Genomic DNA, 19,044 nt, shown 5'->3' with positions numbered 1-19,044 from the left:
AACCAATCATCTCTTCTCCTCTTCAAGCCTTACACACGTGAGCGTAACCGGAAATTTGTAGTCTAGAGAAAAATAATACACAAAAAAAAGATCCAGCGACGATCGGAGCACTATCTCTACTTATACTGGAACGCTGGCTGACTGGACGTTCCGAGTTCCGAGAGAGATGTCTGTTTGTGCTGCCGAGCTCTCTTCGACCTCTTCGTTTAGTACAGTAACTATAAAGAAAAGCGTAGACCGGAGCCAGCTCAAATCACAAAAAGAAGAAGAAGAATTCAGTGGACGATAAAAGTGTTTTGATAAGGTTATGTCTTAATTGTTTTTTGGCCGGTACTCGAAATGTCTTGGATCATAGAACATTTTTTGATTCGTTCATTTCCTAGACAAAATTGTCTCGGGAAATGTCGCAATATACTGGTAAGTAGTTTTATATTTTTCATAATTTTACCGATTCTATTGATATAGTTTACTCTTTGATTTCTAGATTCGGTTCCTCTGTATATCCCAAATAGATTTTAATTGAATTATAAATTTTCGTCGCATCGACAGTAATTTCCTCACATGTATCATTGCAATAACCTTAACTATGAAATAAAACGTTATAAATTAATTTGGTATTCCAATTATGAATTGACCTATTGCCTATCATTCTGACTTGACCATTTCTCGAAAATAATAAAACACAATAATTGATACAAACAAGTTTTTTATTTAACATTCAAACAATTTTTCATTGTACAAGAAAAATAATTCATTCTAGCCACTAATAATAAAGCTTTATTGATAGCTAAAAATCTTATTCTTCAAGACTTGGATTAAAATGAATGACCTTATCAGAACAAATCAAAATCTGTTTGAATTATTTTCTTGGAATTTTGTACACTCATTCTGAGAAAAAATTCGTTCTATCATCGATTTCGGATTCAATTACTACACAGTGATGAAAATAAAGAACATATTGGGTTTTTGTATTGAATGTGAATTGGACCTTCATCCTCTGTTCCGTCTTACTTAATTGTATCAAACTATAAGAGGATATTTTTCTCAAAATGTACTACATTTAAAAAAAAATCATAAATACATGAACACAGTATCTAAAAAAAATTGAAGCACTGTCCGAACTATTCTATCAAAGAATACATTTGGGAAAATATTGATTGCTTTATTTTACATCCTGTATTTTTTCATATACAGGACAATCATAGTCTCAATAAAATTATGTGGGAAAAATAGCAACCAATTTTGTGATAGATTAGATGATTGCGAAAGAAAGCTATTTCAGTTGGAAAATCATTGTAGCTACACATTTATTATCAACATTGAATAAATGAATTGAGTGGTAGCAGAAATTTCTCTATCAAGAGCGTGTGGATGGTTATGCATGGAAAATTCAATATTTAATTCTTTTTCAGTACTTCTCTACATCAATGTCTACAGTGAGAACATACAAAAATGATGAAACTAGAAAAAAAGAGTTAATGTCGCGTGGTCTCCCTAAACAAAAGCCTATCCAGGGTGTTAAGCAAATATTGATGATAGCATCAGGCAAAGGAGGTGTAGGAAAATCTACTGTTTCTACAAATGTTGCTACTGCGCTCAAAGTTGTAGCACCCTCCAAAGCCATTGGTCTTCTGGATGCTGATATTTTTGGTCCGACTATTCCACTCATGATGAATTTGCATCAATCGCCAATGCTTACCGAGGACAATCATATGGAACCATTGATTAATTATGGAGTCAAGTGGTGAGAACATTTATATAAATGGATGACCAACTCTATATTGGCCTTTTCTTCGCAATGAAACTTTAAATCAATGTAAATATTCATTTTTATGACTTTCAACATAAAGGTTTTTCATGCGTATCTGCTTCTTGAGAAAAATATTTTTTTATGGCAACAATCTTATTGTATAGTTAAGAGTTTGGAAAAAGCTATAAATTTTTTCGAATTATTTCATAGAATTACATTATTCATGATTGGTAATGATACTATCACAGTTCGGGATATTGATATTAAAACATTCTGTTGATCGCTTGAGGCTGACACAAAAGTCAAACAGTAAGATTTATTCAATTACTCCAATTTGAATGGTTATCAAGGAGAATTTAAAAATTATGTATGAAAAATCTCATTATACGAATTCAATTTATACTTATTCATGAAAAATGCCACATGCTCTGGTTTCACTCGAATCTCTCTCACAACTGATAGGAACAAAAACTGTCTCTCAGTTTTTATTTCATTCTTGCTCTTGCTGTTACACATAGACACATACACACACATGTAATTTCATTTATTTGCAATATTCACACATTTGCAATACATACAAGTCACTATCAAGTTTTTTGATGAGTTCTTATGTAATATATACTCGTGATGTCTATACGTGTTATATATGCCCGTATAGAAAGAGTCATTGTAGTTCAAAACATCAAATGAAATGATCGCTAACTTCATTTAATAACATCTATACCACATATATTATATCGTTTAAACAAACAAAAATTTATAACAATAGAATTCTGTTGCACGTAGTATGTCAATGGGATTTTTGATCGAGGAGAAAACCCCTGTAATCTGGCGAGGATTGATGGTGATGAGCGCCATCGATAGACTGTTACGTCAGGTAGCCTGGAGTCCACTGGATTATCTCGTGGTTGACACACCGCCCGGAACTGGTGATACTTTACTTTCATTGAGTCAAAACTTGCCAATAACTGGTGTCTTATTAGTGACAACACCTCAGAAAGCTGCGACTGAAGTAGCTCGAAGAGGTGCAAAGATGTTTCAAAAACTCAACATCCCAATTGCCGGTATCGTTGAGAACATGACTAGTGTATCGTGTCCAAAATGTAATCACAGTGTTCCCCTTTTTGGTGGAGGAGCTGCGTCTTTAGCTGACGAAATTGGTATTGTTTTTCAATCAATTCTCGACCGAATTTACATTTATTCGAAATGTTTCACAATTCATTTACATCCACGATATTCTCTCCAGGAAGCACTATACTAAGTAGATTACCGATGCACGAGGACATAACAAACAGTTCGGATAAAGGGCGACCAATCGTTTTATCCGCTCCAAATTCAATCTATGCTGAAACTTACAAACAATTGGCCAAGGATCTTATTGTATTTATGGAAAAACAGCCGAAGAATACACATTGAAATGGAAATAATTGCGAAGCCTTTCGTTATCTATATTCCTAACGACTGCATTGAAATTGATTGTTCTATTGCAATGCATAATTTATTGTAGAGTTCTTTCTACGCGTACGCGTTATAAATGAGAATCGTTGAAGGAACAGTCCCACGATACAAGTGGGCAACTTTCCCCCACTCCAAATCTATTTTTCCTTTCGTCATTGAATCATACGAAACAGTGGGGGATTCTTGAGATACGTATAATGACGCATCGACAACGCCATTCCTAGTTTCCCTGCCGGTGCTCACGTTGCATCAGTCAAGTTGCAGATGAAAATACAGTACTTAAAACGTTCGCCTACAATCTTTACGCTACGTAAGTTTTTGGTCGTTTTTCTTCTATTCTTATCTTTCATTCCTTCGAATATGCGAAATCTCTCTAAATGAGTAATGCATCAACGATCTCATGCTCGTATACATGTCAAATTATTCATTACGTAATCTTCAACAATAATATTTTCGAATGAATTTTATAATGTTGGTTTGTGTTTCTGGAAAAATAAATGAATTATCAGTTTGTAGAATGGATGCGAAGTCTTTCACGAGCATTCACTCGAGCCAAGATGCCGAGGTGTACGACGTTCCTATGAAAGTTCTCATCAGGCCATTACCATCGGAAGTCAACGAGGAAAAAGTATTAAGTCTGATGGAAACTCTGAATGATCCAGTGACCCAGAAGGCTGTTCCACCAATCGATATTTTATGGATCAAAGGAACTCAAGGTGAGCATTATTTGTGAATGGGAGTTTCATTTTTTTCCATAAAATCGAACAAATGACGACCACTTCAACTTTACAAGTCAGGGGAAATTGGCCGATCTTGAGTATGCAGCACGTTTATGATCCCAAAAATTTTGAGAAATGCCCCAGGTTAAACTGAAACTAGAAATAGTTCGAGTATTAATCTTTTTTCTCATTTTCTCAATTCCGAAATTGCAATTCATTAATTCATTTACCGATTTCAGGGGGTGATTATTATTACTCGTTCGGTGGTTGTCATCGTTACGCGGCTCATCAGAGACTCGGGAAACCCTGCATAAAGGCGAAACTCATACAGTCCACGATCACAGATTTACGATCGTATCTCGGTAACTCGACGCCTGATCTAAAGTGACAATTGAGAACGTTTACTACAGTGAAAAGACTAAACTTGCCAGACGTTAATGTATTTTTAATAGATATTTTTCTATTATTTATTCTCCCCGAAAATTGCGGAGTTACGAGAAAGCTATTTAGTACTTAATGAGCTCACGAATTTATGAATTGAAATAATGCATACAATTCATCAAAGAAATTGTCGCGTTCATGTCGATGTCGAACCGTCGATTCAACGTTGACGAAGAAAAAGAGAACAAAATCGTCCTGTTTAATAATAAATGAATCGCGAAATCAGTGAGTCAACAATCAATTTATTTACGACTCATTTAAACTTCTATGAGAACAAAAAATACATTTGTATATTTATATTAATGCTTGTGCACATAGCTTTAAAATTGTACGAACTAATAAATTATGTTTATAAGAGTTGATGTATTCATATATCAAGTACATATACACAAAATTGCACACCTCCATGTACTTAAAATTTGTCAAACAATATGTATTTTTAGAATATCTAACATTAGTTTCGTCGTTTTGGCGTAGAAATTTTTATCCCTTATCACGAAAAGATCTTTTTTCCTCCTTCAAACTGACGAAGGCAATATCGTTATAGTACAAGTCGAAATTTCGATCATGTGTTGTTAGAACTCAATACTGATATTGCCATAATTTTGTTATAATCGCAGAGAGAAAGCCCAACGTCTTTGATTCCATATACGCGACACGGTGTCGTGGAATTTTATTCCTTGGAATGTGACGGAAGATGTGATATTTCTGGATTCGCCATCGTAACGAATGGCAATCTCTCGTCATTATATCAATGGCGGTGGTTTTTAAAACGCCAGAAACAAAAAACATGATTAAATTCTCTAACTCACATCAATATTATTCAAATGATGAACAATACTAGAACAAAAAGAAATTCCGTTGCATACTAACAGTTTTAAATTCATAGATATCATCGTTCTGACAAATATCCAAACATTCGCTCGCACACGTGTAATAATATATTTACAAACCTGAATTACAACCATTTGCACACTACAAGTAATCAATTCATTTTTTACTATTTTTACTTATTTTATGATAAAACCACGCATACAAAAGATTGAACGTTTTCTTTGCTTTTCAGTGTATATAGGTATACTACTGGCAAAAAGTTTCCGAACAAAATTTCGGAAAAGTTGCGAAACTACCTTTCATCTCATCGTGTATTCTCAATTATTAATTTTAGTGATGAAAATCTTCTTGAATGAAAAACAAACGTGTTTTAAGAAAGATATAATATCAGAAGAAAATATAGACTCAGCAAGCCTTGGGCCAACTGATTTTATGAAGTGTACATGTCTATGTACACTTGTGTACATAGAATGTGTATTAGTGTACATGTTGCGCAACTCTACCGAGTCCGTTTCCTCTACAAAAGCTAAAAAATTGTATGCTTCAAAATTAAAAAATGTATCCATCAACTTCTCAAGCTACCTCGATTATTTCAGGAGTTATCAGCTTTCAAACGTCGTTTTCAAATTGTTATTATGCAAAGAGATAAAAATCTGTAAAGCTGGTGTATTTATATTCCTTTAATAGGGTACGATTTTAGAAAGTTTCCGAAAAAAATCCCCCAAGGTCACGGGCTAGCTGAAATGACGTGGAATGCCTCAAATAAATATATATATTTATTTTTCTCGTTAATCGGTCATCGATTCACTCGTGTGCAATGTGAAGGAGCTGAAATAGGTTCGTGAATTTGTGCAATTCTCAAACACACAGTTTTTTAAATTCGACGATCTCACAGAGATTATGTCCACCCGAAAAACAAAAAATACCGCACGTTCTTAGATTATCCACCAACGTTATCCCTTTAGATTATCCCCTCAACGTTAATTTGCATTTAGAACCACACACAAGTAATGCTGGAGCATTTATTGTGAATACCACTGATAGTCTGATCTCGAGACTACAGTCGCACTCGAGAAAGAGGATATATCAAATATACTAACTCGCACAGCCGGTTTTTAGCTTACAATTTTTGGCAGTTCCACATAATATTATAGTGATAGTAGTAGTAATGATAGTGACGGTGATAGTTCGAAGATAGTTTTTACGTGAAAATTGTATTTATTGATTGGTCGGTGTGCGTTTCCTACGAAATTTCTTCCCCCTAGTAGAAGCGGCGCCGATTGTATCAGCTTGAGGGAAAAATACCTGGGATTTGGGGTAACGCCCGTTTTTCGATTCGTACGCTCTGTATTTATCAGTCTCAGAACTAAATGCCGGAAGAAACCTATCTTTCAGTATATACGGAACTTGATTTCTCCGATATAGTTCTTTATCCTTGAGCGGATAAGTACCGTTGTCATTGCTAGACGGGAAGGTTTTAGTCTTGTTGCGCTTAGCGAAACTGGAAGTGTAATTGGTCGCGACCTCGGTTGGTACGTTGGGATGATTCTTGGTAGGAGGATTTGTCGATGATTTTTTGGTTCCTCTTAAGTGTTCGGGTATTAAAAATTTCTCAATAGTCACGATATCGGTATTTGTCACTTCGCAGTCAATTTGCATCATCGTGATGTGGTCCAGAGAGGCGGAAAAGCTTTCTGAAAGATAAAAAGAAATTCCTCTTTACAATTTACTGAACAATGGCGGACGGTTGCGGCTATCATGAATGTAATAGCGTACCATGGATGTTCCCGTGACAGGGTGAAATTGAAATCAAGATAAGCTAATAAAATTAATTTTAAAAAACGTATATACCATTTTTGTTGACTGCTGGAAACATCAGAGACATTCGAGGTCTGGCTGTATTGTTGTGTCTGTATGCAGGGAGCAGCAAGTGTTCCCCGCTGAACCATACAACGTAAAAAGTGTCATCCCTGCGCCTGAGCGCATCGAACAAGGGTCCGTGATCACGAAGAGTCGGTGAAAATACTTCAACCGCGTTGCTATTCATCGACGTAACGCTCCTAACGTTTTCCCTCGATTTTGTATTTTCCTCGACGTTCGGATAGACTTTCAAACGTTTTTTAATTTCTGTGTGTACCATCGATGAAGCTTTGGGCAAAAGCAACTCCCTCACCGACTTTACTGTTGTGTCTGGCTCTGGAATATTTGACGAATCCTCGCGATCGCAATCCTGAACGATCCACAGGCGTAAATCGTTCTCGATGCGCATCGAATCGGTTTGATTTATAAAGACTACTGGACACATCGGATGCTGCGTTCCCGTGGTGCCATTATTTTTCAAGTTAATATTGTCATCATCACGTTCCGAGTCTGATTCTGGCTCCAGTTCTTGCCACAACAACGATCTCCCGTGCCGAATGTTCGATAACGCAGCGCTTCTTGCAACGTTACTCGTTATTGTCTCAAGATGCTGCTTATCCCTGTTGAACACGTCACTGAAAAATCATAGTATGCATTAGGTCAGAACTATGATTATTTGGATAATGTCGAAAAATTTATCACGTTTTAGCGTTTTCAAGACGCTCCCACAGACTTAAACTTTTGGGTAAGAAATCTGAAAATATTGGTGATGATTTTTCTTTTATTCTTAGACCATATTGGCATACACGCTTAAAGACCAATTCAACATGGTTAGCAGAGGGGGGAACGGCGCTCATCTATACACTTCTGTGTACATAAGTGTTATAATAAACATTTTGTTGGTGTAAGGTCACAGGTATTTTGATGGAATATTGAGCCTAGACACGTCGTGGCAATGAGTTAATATTAGAATGGAAATTCCCCTGCGGCCCTTTTTATGATTTTGTTCACAACGAACAAGGAATATTTTAGATTGAATTTACAATTCACCCGGCTAATAAAATTGAGAATTTTACTTTGATTCTTCGATCTTAAAATATTACCCTCACACTGGGAGAAGTTTGTTGATTAAACAAATTTATTGTTGGATCAACAAATCATAGCGAACAAAATGAAATTTGTTGATTCAAGCAAACTTTCATTTATTCAACAATATTTTCTTGATGTGAGCAATATTTACTTGCATTAGGAAATGGACAGACTGAATCGACTAATTTTTTATTCAATTAACGAGTTTTAGTATTTTGTGTTCAATAAAAGTGTTGTTAAAAAATCAAACTTCTTTCAGTGTTAAGCTGTAAAAAAAACTGTCCGGCAGTGGTAAAATTAAAACTAGAACAAGACTCACCCAAAGCTCGTTATGTGAAACGAGACCATGAATATCATAGCGAGGAGAATTGCAGTGCTTTTTCTGTTAACGCCGAGATTAATATTGCCAAACTTTTTAGTGGTTTTATGATTGTCTGACTCGACCGCCACTGACAGCCTCTGTCTCAATGCCGAATTTTCCATTTTCAATTGTCTGTTTTCTCGCTGCAATTCAGCCACCTGATTTTCTAGCGAGGTCAAATATTCCTTCTTCTTTTTACGAGAGAGACACGCGGATTCTCTATTTTTTATCATCCTCTGTTGCCTTTTGAGCGCTTTGACCTCGCACTCTTGTCGTACAGCGAGATTTATTAAATCGGGCACTTCATTTTTAATCAATATCGGTGGAAGATTCGTACTTTCTTTTTTCACAATGACTGGTGTACAATGAGCGGTTGTTGGTACTTTGGTAACGACGTTCTCGTTCGACGCACCGGATGCGATCGTTATTTGCATCGGATTATTCAAACAATTGCTCCGCAATTGTGCGTTGGCCGGTGCAGCTAAAACCTTGACGCGATTAGGGCCACCACCTATCTCTACCGTATTCGGGACCGTCGCCATCGTTACCGTTGGCAGCTTCGCTGATTCCTTGATTTGGGGATTGAACGAATTTGGTATCTCAACCTGTTGAGGATGCCTCGGCAGTGCTTGAATTTTCAGAGGTTGCGCGCCGTTGTTCTGCTTCACTTTTTTTGTCAGAGCGGCAAAATCTTGGGCACTCAGCACGATCATCTTTTTCGGTTGTTCTGCAATGATTTCAATTTTTCGAATGGCCACTTTCAATCGTACCTTAAAACAATATTTTTTCATGCGATTATTCTGGAGTATTACTTATCAGAACAAACCGCAATTACCGAGAACCGCGAGGTTTTCGGAATCAGCCTCAGAGAATTCCAGTATGAGAGAATTTCGAAAAAACTTAAGGATATGCGAAATATCGAATTTCTAACCGTCTGCAGATACCGAAATTGAATTTCATTCTCAAAATCTGCTGGATGTCTTTATAAAATCTATTTCCCCTTCCGACTATAATTAATCGTATCGACATGAAAATTTGCCAACCATTCTACGGAATACTAAATCGAACAATAGAGAAAGAAGTGACATAAAATTATTTAAATACAACATCTCGGGTCACTCACCCGAGTTTTCAAGTTCGTAACTTTCCAGCCATTCTCAACAAAAAAAAGTCCTGAGCCATTTTGGTCTTGGACGTGCCATTACTTCCTTACCGCACGCTCGTCTGCTCGGCTTGTGCTGACAGCTCACATGCCATAACTGAGCATCGGTTCGTCGAACACCGAATGGGCAAAGGATTTTCTAGCTCAAGTTGTCGAGACGTACGCAGAACGTGATGTGACCGTTTCGAGATTCTGAACCAAAAAATCTCTCACTACTCTCCGATACTTAACGAACTGCTGCTCCGTTATGGCATGCCACAGCTATAGTTAGCGTCCCATGAGTGCATTGTAACTGAGTAGCGGTTTGACTCACATTAAATGGCTCTAAAGTTTTTAGTTTAGAATGACTGAACGAGCGCAGAACTCACAGCTTGAGCGACTGACCCGAAACACCCTGTACGAAAACGCTAAAATGAATTTTTCTGCTCACAACGTTTACAATTTCTTAAAATTTCGAAGCATTGTATAAGAAAAAAAAATTCAGACTGCACTTGGACGTAAAAGCCATGAAAAAAAGACAAAATGTGAACATCAGTTTTGGGGTTTTTATACCTTCAATTATACGCGGCCAGCAGAAAGTTTTTTTTTATGTCATTTTGCTTTTGTCAATTTTGCTTTTCTTGGAAAAGCTTCGAAATTTCATCTACGTTCAGCGCAGTTTTGAATTCGAACGTGGTGTTTTCAATTCAACTATGCATTCTAGGAAGGAAGTCTTTCAACGAGTTTTTACAGCCAGAATTTCAAAAGGTACAAATAGCCTTTTTCCCCCCTTCAAAGTATAATATTCAAAAATAATGTAAGAACTTTCTAAAAGTCGTCGCAAAATCAAGGAAAACAGATGCAATTTTCATTTTCACGAAATTTTCAAATTGTCAAATGTTTTAAGGACTTTTTTTAGGGACAGAATTTGAAAGACCGATATCACCTACCTCCATTATTGCATTTCGGTTTATTGATATTGGGTTGTAAGCAGATGCGTTTAGCAGAATTTCCATTGGCGAGGACAAATTTCGTCTTTGTGTTATGATCGTTCGCGTTCAGCGGTAATAACTTAATTTGTTGAATCGGGGGTGTAACGCCGCTATCTAATTTCGGAGAAATGGGCGGCGATTCGTCCTGTGGTGGGGAAATTGGCGGTGTATCCAGAAGCAACTTTGAAAAAAAGGAGAGGAAACGAACAATGAAAATGAAGAAACATAGTGCTGCGCTTGTATTCCAAGATGAGCAGTGCGACGATGGAGATTCAAGTTTACCATCGATCCAGAGCCGTTGGTCTTGCATGTTTCTTGCTGCCATTCAGAACCACTGGATTCGGAATGACTGGGACTCGGCGAGGGTGGCAATTCCGAGCAGGGACTTTGCGGTTCCGTTTTGATCTCATGCTTGATACCGATCGCTTTCGTTTTTCCTGAGTAATAATTAACAGAGTAAACAAATTATTTCTTGTCTTGGGATTTTGCTGAAATGGGTATTTGAACAGGTGAATCGAAATATCGTACGAGGAATCTCTTACTTCCGCAAACGTTATTGAAAACGTCATCGAAATCGGTGCAGTTCGGCTCATATCTGTCGATCGACGAATAGTTTGTAAAAGACGAATCGAGCGTTGCTCCTTTTATTATTTCATCGGGACTCTCGTCGTACCGTGGTGATCCTTCGCCCCCTAAGAGAAGCGGTATTTCCAGTTCAGAGCTCAGAGCTTGCAAAAAGTCATCGGCGGGGAAGGAGTCATCTGCAAAATAAAAATATTTCTATTAAAACTGTGAGTTCCCTTTTCGTACATGCAACAAATCGTTCAAACTTTTTCCAACATAATTAAACTATTTCTATCAACTTCGTTCTTATCGTCACAGTCCTCATATTTTATTGATATTTCGGATATAAATTTATTGAATTTCCCGGTGTGCAGGCCAGTATTTATTTTGCCGCGAACGGCTTCAACTCATCGATGAGAAACGGTAGAGGCGCAAGGCCGCCAGATTTTGAGTCATTGAACTTTGTGGAAGCCGGCTGGCTGCCTCGTGGCTTCAGGCGATGCTACCTGTGAGCGCGAGTATACGAGACAATCCTATCTCCTGTTTTTGCCTTCACTGGTCATCAGGCGGGATAAACTCGATGCATGCTATCTTTGACTCTACGTAATCTCTTAGAAACTCGCTGGATTCAATGGTCGAGCGCAGTTCTGAAACCAGCTACGAATTCAACCGACAAAATAAATAAACAATTCTGTTTCAATAATCAAATTCGTTTCCGTCGCGTGCTTGGATATTTCGAGAGAAAAAATTAATTATTCGACGATTCCTGAGAAATGATGGACATTTTTTAAATTACGGGTTTTAAGTGATTTTTCATTATTGGATTTCATGCGGAAAATTCTTATACGATATTTTGACAGAGGATTGCAACGAATTCATTTTTTTTGCAAACGAAGCAGTTGAACTTTTGTAGCAATAAGCGAGCAAAATAACGTCATGGTTTGTGTTGTTTTTTTTTTTTATTTAATCGAAATTAAGAAATGAGGATCTCGCCGGTGGAAATGCTGATCAGGGAATAATGAAAGCTCCTCTTCAGCAATATCAGATCGTAACAAACAGAGTTCGTCAGTTATTTGTACTTGTAAAAATGAGACTCGAAACGGTTGTACTATTTGTTACTTGGAGCCTCGATAAACCGCTTGCGGAATTTTTGAGCGGTCGTACAATTGAAAAAAGTGATTAGTCTAACGAAATAACGTGCTGTGTAATACTGCGGCGGCTCAGTAGAATACCTAAGTACGAACTCGTAGAAAGTACACTCTCTGAAAATTCGCAAGCAGTTTAAGGCACTTTACGCTACTTTTACATCTCCAGCTCTCTCCGAGCCCTCATTTTAAAAATATTTGCAAGTCGCTTATGTTTGACTATCCAAGAAGTGAGTGATCATGGACTCTTATTATTTTTCGATGCGACTGTGGTTCGATCAATCTGAACTAGTTGAGTTTTCGGCTCTCAGCTCAACTTCTTTAGGTCCACCGACGACTCGGCGACTATCCTTGATCCAATGGAAAGCTGGTTTCAATAGAAAGCCAAAAATTAATTCGCCAAATCGCTCTACTATTTTTCAAACGAAAATTCAAATGAAAAATGCAAAAAATCACTCGAGTCAGTATTTCAAATCTTTCGAGGGTTAAAGTTGCACACAAATCGCGGTTCCATCCTGCTCGAATGTTTAATTATTTCAATCACTAGCGATAATACATGAAATCAACAGCTAACAAGTCCGAAGATTTATCATACTAATTTCTGCCACAAGTAACGAATATTGGGACAAACGACGCTGAAGTTTGCAACGTCGGGGTCCAACGAAATGAAGGAAAAAAACATTTGCAATTGACCAATTTTTTATTTGACGAAGTATCGGTGCGGGTTGAAAAACTACGAATTGCAAATTCGGCAGGCAACGAAATTGGAGAATTACTGGAATTATTGGAGGCTTTTTTTCATATCATATCGTTGGACTCCAACGTTGCAAACTTCAGCGTCATTGCATGGGACAATGGCAAAGCAACAAATCATATTTCGTTGGTTACTAACGCTCAGAATACTCAGGAACGTCATAATTGTTTATCTCCGTAATTAAAACTACTTACGACGCTGAAGTTTCCAACGTTGGACTCCAACGAAATGAACGAAAAAAACGTTTTTAATTCACCAATTTTTTATTCCACGAATCGTTGGTGCAGCTTGAAAAACTACGAATCGCAAATTTGGCAGGGAACAAAATAGGAGAATTACTGGAATTATTGGAGAGTTTTTTTCAATCATTTCGTTGGACTCCAACGTTGGAAACTTCAGCGTCATAACTACTTTTAGAGAGACGCTTCCTTCTGAAAGTGACGCGAGGCATTTTTGACGTTACTCTAATTATGATCGATACTTCAGTAGTCCCATTTTATAAAAAAAAAATTCTGTACCATATAAAAAATGTGTGGATGGAACGGAGTTTAAGTTTGAAAAAAAGTGAGTGTGCGTTCAGAAGCAGCACATGCATGCAGGCCGCCGGCCTATTCCATAGCACATGCCACGCGGGCGTATTCCCTAACACAAGTCAATGGGCACACGAGTGCTTGTTCAGAACGCAGTCTAAATAATTTCCCTCGAGCTCGGCTCTCGTATTGACACAGTGTTTCGTCACCGTGTCTCCGAACCTTCGTTTCTCCGCACTTGTAAATATAGAGCAAACAAATGAAAACACCTGAACTCGTATACCGTCACTGTATCGTGTCGTGCGTCTAGTAAAAAAAAAAAAATAATCTAGAATGAGTTGCTATTCGTTTTTTTATAGAATTTATAGCTGAGCGGAAGATTTGGATCTGGTTGCGACGCGGGGAAGCGAGGGAAAATGAAAACGCACTAAAAAAATGTCCGCGGAGCCCTCGAAATAAAAAGGTGCTGCGATCGGGACGTCCGAGGTGTCAAAACACGAAGATTTCCGAGTTTCATAACCCCGATTTTTGAAAGTATGCAATCTCGAATGATCGATATACGAATTCAATCACTTTGAAAACGGGGTTGCGTCAACGCCCGCGTATGCTACCGGAAATCGTGGAATATAATGTCAGTCGTTCATTTTTTTTGTTATACTATTATTAAATTAAATCGAATTAAACAAAAAATCGATTTAGTTTAGGAGATTTGAACATAAACAGGATCTTTCGTATATCGGAATGTCGGAGGTACAAAATTGTAAACCGTTACCACGTGATAATCGATAAAAACAAAAACTAAATGAATGGAGTTCGAAAACAGTACCGGGCACAATTTGCTCCGTACCACGCCACTGTAATCGAGTAATCAAAAAAGGAAGTAAAAAGATTGGATTTGAGAAAAAAATATCAAATTGACAGTGAAGTTTGCAACGTTGGATTCCAACGAAATGATCTGAAAAAACGCTCCAACAATTCCAGTATAATTCTTCAATTCTGTTACCTGCCTAATTTGCAATTCGTAGTTTTTCAGTCTGCATCAATGATTCGTAAAACAAAAAATTGGTCAATTACCAATATTATTTTGCTTAATTCCGTTGGACCCCAACGTTGCAAACTTCAGCATCATTCAAATTGAAATGAGACTTGGGTTGGGTCCCAAGGAAATGAAGGAAAAAAAAAATATTTGTAGTCATTGAAATTTTCGGTGGCATCGAAATAATCCATTTTTTCCTGCCACTCAAGAGCTTGGGGTCTCTCGTGTCCAGGCACTTTGGAACTTCACTGAAATTTTAATCCCTACCTCGATTATACTTCCGAGCTGAGAATAAAAAATTCGTCAAAGCCCGATTAACGAACAGCCGCTTTTTCTTTTTCAAGTCGATTTCATATCTGTGCTCCTTTTTATAAAAAAATTATGCATCAATAGCCGTAATGACGGCTCGATGTCGACTGTCGAAAAAAAAGCCAGCGCGAGCCTCGTCGAACCCGAGTGTGAAGGTTTCCTATTTTTATTTAAAACCGCTCTTCCGATTCAACGAATCGAGAATTGAGGAAGTGTTTTTTGTTTTTACCTAAGGGCCAAGTCCCATCAGTCATATCCATCATGTCCAAGATACAATGTTCAGAATTGTCTCTCATCTTTGAAGTGAGCAGCAATAATAACGAATTTTAATCAATCAACACGGAAAAAGCACTCGCTCAGTTATGAACACATCAATTTGGTAAGGCCTTCATAAATGTAATGATATATATTTTTGAAAAACTTTGGTGTATCGTTGCACTGTCGTTTGATGAGCGAAAGAATGTTGTTATGGTTCAGATTAAAAAAAAATGGCGGGAAATCTGATCAAAACACTGTGAAAAGTGACTGCTAATGTTGAATTCAAATGAAATAAAACTCATTTAAAAGAACACAAGAAAATAAAATAAAAAATGTTTTGAGCTGATCTATTTGATGCATTAATTATTCGTTAATATATTTATCGGTACATAAAATCACTGAGCGCGCACGAAGGTTAGTTTGCCGGCCGGCCGGTCTCGAGACCACCATTTTCGCTCACAGCGCGCTTGAACAGAAAAAAAATACGTCCGGCCGGGTTCACAGCGCGTACGGGACTGGACTCCACAATTCTGAACGCCAGCATAATACGGGAGATACGAAACGTTGCAGCGTGTTTACACGCCTGTTCCATCCACAGGGATCAAAAGTTGGATGGGTACGGTAAAGGACATTTTTTTCTTCTGCTTCGCTTATCGCTGCGCCGTCTACACTTCTGCCCTGAACTCCCCAAGATCCTTCGATTGGTTCACGAGTCATTTTGCGTGATCAGTGCGATACGATCACTGCAAATAATCCTGTCAAAAACTTACAAATATTCTTTTTATTTAACGAACAGTTGTTCAACGATCAATACTCTTTGTCATTCGTAATGGTCAGCATACTTTTCCTCAAAGTTCCGTGTTTTTAGACCTATTCTTTAATCAGAAAATTTTCCAATATGGCTACTCGTTTCATCGTTTTTTATGGCTCGTACAACGCATGGAGTTATTCATTTCAACGTATTTTTCTCAAACGGTAGCATTTTTTCGATTGACGTTGTCCGATCGATATACAAACAGACCTCGTTTCTAACCTATAACGTTTTAACCGTTCATGACGACGACACTACGACGAAAAACAAGGGAGCCCGTGTACTGCAGCCGGAAGTTAATTACAACTTTGAATAATACTTTAATTGATTAATTGAAACATGTGACAGAAAAAGAAAACGAAACATCGTGCCTATCGGTGCAACGTCGGCAGCTCGACAGCGGGCACTGTAACTCGAAGCTTTGAGAATTGGGCGCGCGGGTCATGCAGTCTCGAGCGATAGCATATTATATCGAAGAAAAATAAAGCTGCTTCAAGATTTACACAAAAAAAAATTACGATAAAAAATGCGAAGGCACGAATAAAAGACTCGAAAACTTCATGACCGTTTTACTTTTAAAAAAAACATTGAACAAGCATTAAAAAATTCAGTAAAAAAGCAGTTTCATTAATTCTTTATTTTCAATAGAAAAATAATAAACGACGTTTTTACTTGTTCACGTACTTTCAAAAGCAAATAAAATCTTCGGCACCGAAAATTTCACGCCGCAGTAACGAAAATCTTTGCGTTGACTGTACCGGTTAGGACACGCTCGACACGGCGTAGAAGTTGATTTATCAAGAGGGATCCTGAATCATATGAGCGGGAATAAGGAAAGAGCCAGAGATGAAACGCGGGAAAAGTCTCTTGGTTCGGTTACGAGGATGAGGGTGACGACTAGAGCCATGTCACATCACACAATCAGCGCTGGCTCCTCCCCCCTCCCCTCTATTCATCCGCCGCCCCCCACCCCGCCCCCGAAATGCACGGTAGAAAACGTAAAAGAAAAAACTTTCCGGTTGAGAAGTTCTTACTCGGGCGAGCCGGGAACGAGTTTCTTGACGTTTTTTTTCATGTGGCTTGTATATTTTGAGTCGAAAAAAAATATTGGACGCATCTACGCTCTCTAATCATTTGAAGAGCAATAAAAAAAAATGCCTTATCTCAACGAACATAAGTTCCAATACGAGTGCTTAAGAGTCTTGGGGAAAAAACGAAAATGGCTATGCAAAGCTTCCGGCAATTGCTCGATGTTCTATCATATATCATTAATTTTTATCGACATACCTTTATCATTCCTTTCCGAAACGAGGTACAAGTCTCTAGATAATGCAAAAGTTGAAAACATTTTTCGTATCTCCAAATAAAGAAAATATTTTTCGAAGAAAAACTTCCGATGTATTGTGTTCAGTTACGACTGTACACAATGATCACGTGTTTCAATTACGAAAGGAATTTTTATTTTGAAATCCACCATAGCATTATTATTTAATGCAAGGACGTCAAAGTTTTTGTGTTCTAAAATTAATCTTTCACTTTTGTTTTAAAAAATGAACGATTCTTTTGATTACTATTGGGATCAAAATAAAAAGAATAAAAATAAGAACTTATTTTAAATTTACGAAGTAAAAATTATTTTTTCTACATCTCATTATTATTGTTATTACCGTGGTTGATTTTTGCGGTTATTTAAAGAAAAAAATTCATTCGGCAGAGTCACTTTTTTACACAGTTCGCTGAACCCTCGTGTTTTCAACATCGGATTTCGCATCGCACAGCGTGACGGGATGGTCATTGAACTTCAAAACGTCAACAAATCCCTTCGGGTGGAGAAAAACGAGGAGAGGGAGCTTCCTCTTACCTTGCCACTGCTGCTGAACGCGTCCTGTTCATTCTTTACACCTCTGTATCTAGTATATGCGTGGGTTAACAAAAGTTCCTTTCTCTTTTCTTTTTTTTTCGTATACATTCATAACTCCGTAATAATATATTTCCGCTGAAAATTCGAGTAACTATTCCACTGCATCGCGTTTTAGTTGACTAAAGTGACCGGTGACAATGCCAATGAAAATACAACGGTATTGTAAGAATAAAACCGCAACAACAGAGAAAAATAAAAATAATGTTGCTAATTATAATTACATTCAATACGAACAATTGACTATTTAAAAAATTTTTTTTTTATGTACATGAAAGAAGATTCCAGAAAGATGAAAAAGAGGATTAATCGACAGGGTATAATCATAGACAGGGTGAATAACGATAGAGGCATATATTATACAGAGACCGTATGGCAGAGAAAAATAAGCACGTGCGCGTCAATTTTTTCAAAGCCGCATACGTACATTTTTTTAATCTAACGTTTATCTCTGACTGATTGTGTACTACTTACGCCCCCTCGCCTTATCGAAGAATATGTTTATTCTAATGGCACGTCGTGTCCAATTGCACAGCGTGGGAAGATTCGATATTGGATACAAATGCGAGTAATGGTTATTTCGAAAAACGTAGCCCCGTGCGACGTTTAGAGATTTTTTTATAGCTATACGCGTACTGTTATTCGAGTGACGGCTTACTCATACGGACTTACCCAATGAATCGAGCTCTGGAAATGCCTCAAAATTGGAATCACCGAGGCCGTCCCATTGTTGAGTTTCCTTGATCAACATAGTCGACGGATTTGCGATTTTATTTTCATTCGACACACGCACTTTCGATTCCGGATAATAGACAATTGTTATGATTGTGATCTTGCAATTCGCGCTTAATGTCACGTCGAAAACAACACGAAAATTCGGTACTACACTCGTTTACAGTGTGTACACCCGTCACCCCGAGCGTCGTCAACGCCGCGTTTCACGCGTGTGTATTGAGTTTGCTAGTTAGGCAAACAAACGGCAGCGGCGCTAGGTGCGCTGTTGAACGGTGAATCGTGCGATCGTCGCGTCCACACTAGGCAGATTCATAAACTATTGATTTTTAATGGGAAGTG

At 37.7% G+C, this 19,044-nt stretch overlaps 3 protein-coding genes across 4 annotated transcripts; 2 read left to right on the top strand and 1 right to left on the bottom strand.

Annotated features, from left to right (window-relative positions):
• The first annotated feature begins 69 nt into the window (after positions 1-69).
• Nubpl (NUBP iron-sulfur cluster assembly factor, mitochondrial) lies at positions 70-3,177 on the top strand. Its single transcript, XM_043419480.1, has 4 exons — positions 70-417; positions 1,413-1,744; positions 2,537-2,910; positions 2,997-3,177. The coding sequence occupies exons 1-4, from the start codon at positions 340-342 to the stop codon at positions 3,164-3,166; spliced, it is 954 nt and encodes a 317-aa protein (XP_043275415.1). The 5' UTR covers positions 70-339; the 3' UTR covers positions 3,167-3,177.
• An 89-nt stretch (positions 3,178-3,266) lies between these two features.
• Srx (Sulfiredoxin) lies at positions 3,267-4,725 on the top strand. Its single transcript, XM_043419485.1, has 3 exons — positions 3,267-3,518; positions 3,718-3,924; positions 4,167-4,725. The coding sequence occupies exons 1-3, from the start codon at positions 3,473-3,475 to the stop codon at positions 4,313-4,315; spliced, it is 402 nt and encodes a 133-aa protein (XP_043275420.1). The 5' UTR covers positions 3,267-3,472; the 3' UTR covers positions 4,316-4,725.
• Positions 4,591-18,926, bottom strand: Atf6 (bZIP_ATF6 domain-containing protein ATf6). Of its 2 annotated transcripts, none has more exons than XM_043419476.1 (7): positions 18,643-18,926; positions 11,188-11,406; positions 10,928-11,082; positions 10,604-10,826; positions 8,471-9,239; positions 7,054-7,697; positions 4,591-6,896 (listed from the first exon to the last, which is right to left on the bottom strand). In XM_043419476.1, the coding sequence occupies exons 1-7, from the start codon at positions 18,719-18,721 to the stop codon at positions 6,421-6,423; spliced, it is 2,565 nt and encodes an 854-aa protein (XP_043275411.1). In that variant the 5' UTR covers positions 18,722-18,926; the 3' UTR covers positions 4,591-6,420. The 2 variants fall into 2 exon arrangements, with proteins under 2 accessions (XP_043275411.1, XP_043275412.1); XM_043419477.1 differs by lacking the exon at positions 18,643-18,926 and adding an exon at positions 15,213-15,638.
• Between the last annotated feature and the right edge of the window lie 118 nt (positions 18,927-19,044).

Source organism: Venturia canescens, chromosome 5 (genome assembly GCF_019457755.1).
Source record: "Venturia canescens isolate UGA chromosome 5, ASM1945775v1, whole genome shotgun sequence".
In the NCBI taxonomy this organism is placed as follows: Eukaryota; Metazoa; Arthropoda; class Insecta; order Hymenoptera; family Ichneumonidae; genus Venturia; species Venturia canescens.
Note: the sequence above shows the minus strand (reverse complement) of the source record. Positions and strands in the feature narration are given on the sequence as shown.